General features: G+C 36.8%; 1 protein-coding gene across 1 annotated transcript in view; it reads right to left on the bottom strand.

Moving 5' to 3' along the window:
* Positions 1-2,345, bottom strand: part of LOC116848736 (tRNA dimethylallyltransferase) — a 170,057-nt gene that overhangs the window by 3,408 nt on the left and 164,304 nt on the right. The window contains exon 6 of the mRNA XM_032825150.1: positions 294-390. Coding sequence (XP_032681041.1) covers positions 294-390 — 97 coding nt within the window. The remainder of the gene's footprint in view (positions 1-293; positions 391-2,345) is intronic.

Genomic DNA, 2,345 nt, shown 5'->3' with positions numbered 1-2,345 from the left:
GGGGGGGGGGGGGGGGGGGAGAGAGAGAGAGGGAAGAGAGTGAGAGAGAGTTTCACGTAACTGACAGAAGTAAAAACCGTGAGCGCAGCACGATACGGCCTGTAGAAAGAGAACTATGTTGCAAATCGCGTGGTGAGTTTTAACGGCAACGTGAAAAAGTCGGGAATCTGAGCAGAATGAGGCAGTAGGAGTAACAGTAGCAGCAGCTGCTGCTATTGCTGCTGCGAACGGATGATCGCAGCTATGCAGACACACTAATCGTATCGGTGCGAGCCGTGTCCTGTGCCGCTTACCTGTTCGCTCGCGCGCTTCTCCTCGGGCAACATGAAGTAAGCGTGAAACTCCTTGAAGCCGATGCTCTGGAAGATGCCTTTCGTGTAATCGGGTGACCTGGAATGTAAACATTCTCTTGAATATATGCGTCGGTCCTTACCTTCCCGCGGCTTCCACGGGATTCTCCCACCTTCTTCACCTCTTGACTTGCCTCCCCTGACACCCTTCGTCTTCCGCGTTACCGTTTCAGTATCACTAATGATCAATTAACCAAGATCTCGTTGGAAGACCACTGATCAGGCCACACTACACTTAGTAAAGGTGTATGTGTGTGTGTGTATATTGAACGCAACCATGCAATCGGACGAATTGCGAATGCGCGATCCGCGATCTTTTTGCCGAGTCTTAAAACGCGGCCGGCCTTTTACGTTTTGATCGCGCCTGAGATCCGTTTAACGAGAATGTTTACGGTTTCGCGTCCGACGTCTCTCGAGAGGTAAGATCCCCTCAATTATAAAAAGAGAGAGGAGGAAAAGAAAGGAGAAGGGAGAGAAAAAAAAAGCACCTTAAACTTTTTCATCAGTAATAACGTGTCGCCGAACGAGATTACGACTTTGCCGGGGCGACATGGATATAACTTCCCCAAACGCAGTTTCATGATTATTATTAGATGAAAAATCGATGATGAAAAGTACGCAATTTTTTTAATTACATACTGTATATAGACAAGCACTCGAAGTATGTAACTAAATTATGAACAGACGAGGCAAGCAAGAGCCAAACGTGGGATATTTTAAATTATAGGAGGATAATAATGTTTGACAAACGATAACAATGTTTCAGTACCGTCAAACATTATTAACCCCACATAATTTAAAATATTCGCACCTACTTTTGCGTTTAGCTTTCCCAGGGATAGACTTTCGTAATTACGATGTGATAAACGATCAGTAACAAAAACTCTACGATTTTTTTCAATTATATTCATGAGGCAAATATACTGTGTATTAAATTAATTATTAAATTCACGTCATACAATGATGTAAATTTTTTATTACATTAATTAATGCAGCAAATTAAAAGAGTTTATACTTAAAAGGGTGCATAATAAAAGGGTTTTACTTAAATTTTCATACATTTTATATATTGTCTTAACAAATATTGATTATTTTTTTCGTATTTCTTTCGCATTTCTATTTTGCCATTCAATATAATTAATATAAATACGATATGAATAAATAATATGAGTACGTATTTCGTAAGGGACGTAAGCTTTACAAATCGACTAGTAAAGTTGCTGGCAAATTTACATATATCTCTCCGTCTGAGTACTTGTCTTACCTGTATTCTTAATTTTGTAATTACATTTACGAGATATATAATATATTGTATAAATCATTAAAGGACCCCGCACAAAACCTATGGAAAATGGTTTTCGGTCAAATTGGCTGAAATTTCACTATATTATAGTTTTTGCCATGCTGATAAAAAGTTATCATTGCACCAAGTCCCAAAAGTCAATATTTCCCAAGATATAAAGGGTCAAAGTAGTGAAATATGGTCATCTGCAGTAGTAAGACGTATATGTTATACGTATAAGTGATACATTGATATTTATTCACGAAATAAATAAAAATCGATTTTTACATATATATATGTAATAAATATTTAGTTCCGCAATATATATGTATATACAGAGTGGGGCAAAAGTATCGAACCGGTGAAGTATCTCGAAAAATATAAGTTTTACAAAAAACTGTTTCAGATCTTAAAAATATTGCGGAACTAAATATTTATTACATATATATGTGTAAAAATCGATTTTTATTTATTTCGTGAATAAATATCAATGTATCACTTATACTTATAACATATTAGGACCTTAACTTAGTTTCCGCCCGCAAATGTTAGATGGCAATGCAAACAGTTCTAGTAGTCATTACTAACGAAACAGGTAGTTTGTGATTAATTTCGACATTTCTCGATAACATTCAGTCAGCATACACAATTATTTTCCTAAACAACAATTTCTTTTGCTTTGTGAAAAATGGAACGCGATAAAGTGTTTTTTC

Source organism: Odontomachus brunneus, unplaced genomic scaffold, assembly GCF_010583005.1.
Source record: "Odontomachus brunneus isolate Ranch 3 - 2012 unplaced genomic scaffold, Obru_v1 Obru_scaffold_099, whole genome shotgun sequence".
In the NCBI taxonomy this organism is placed as follows: Eukaryota; Metazoa; Arthropoda; class Insecta; order Hymenoptera; family Formicidae; genus Odontomachus; species Odontomachus brunneus.
The sequence above is the reverse complement of the archived record's forward strand: the minus strand, read 5'-3'. Positions and strand labels throughout refer to the sequence as shown.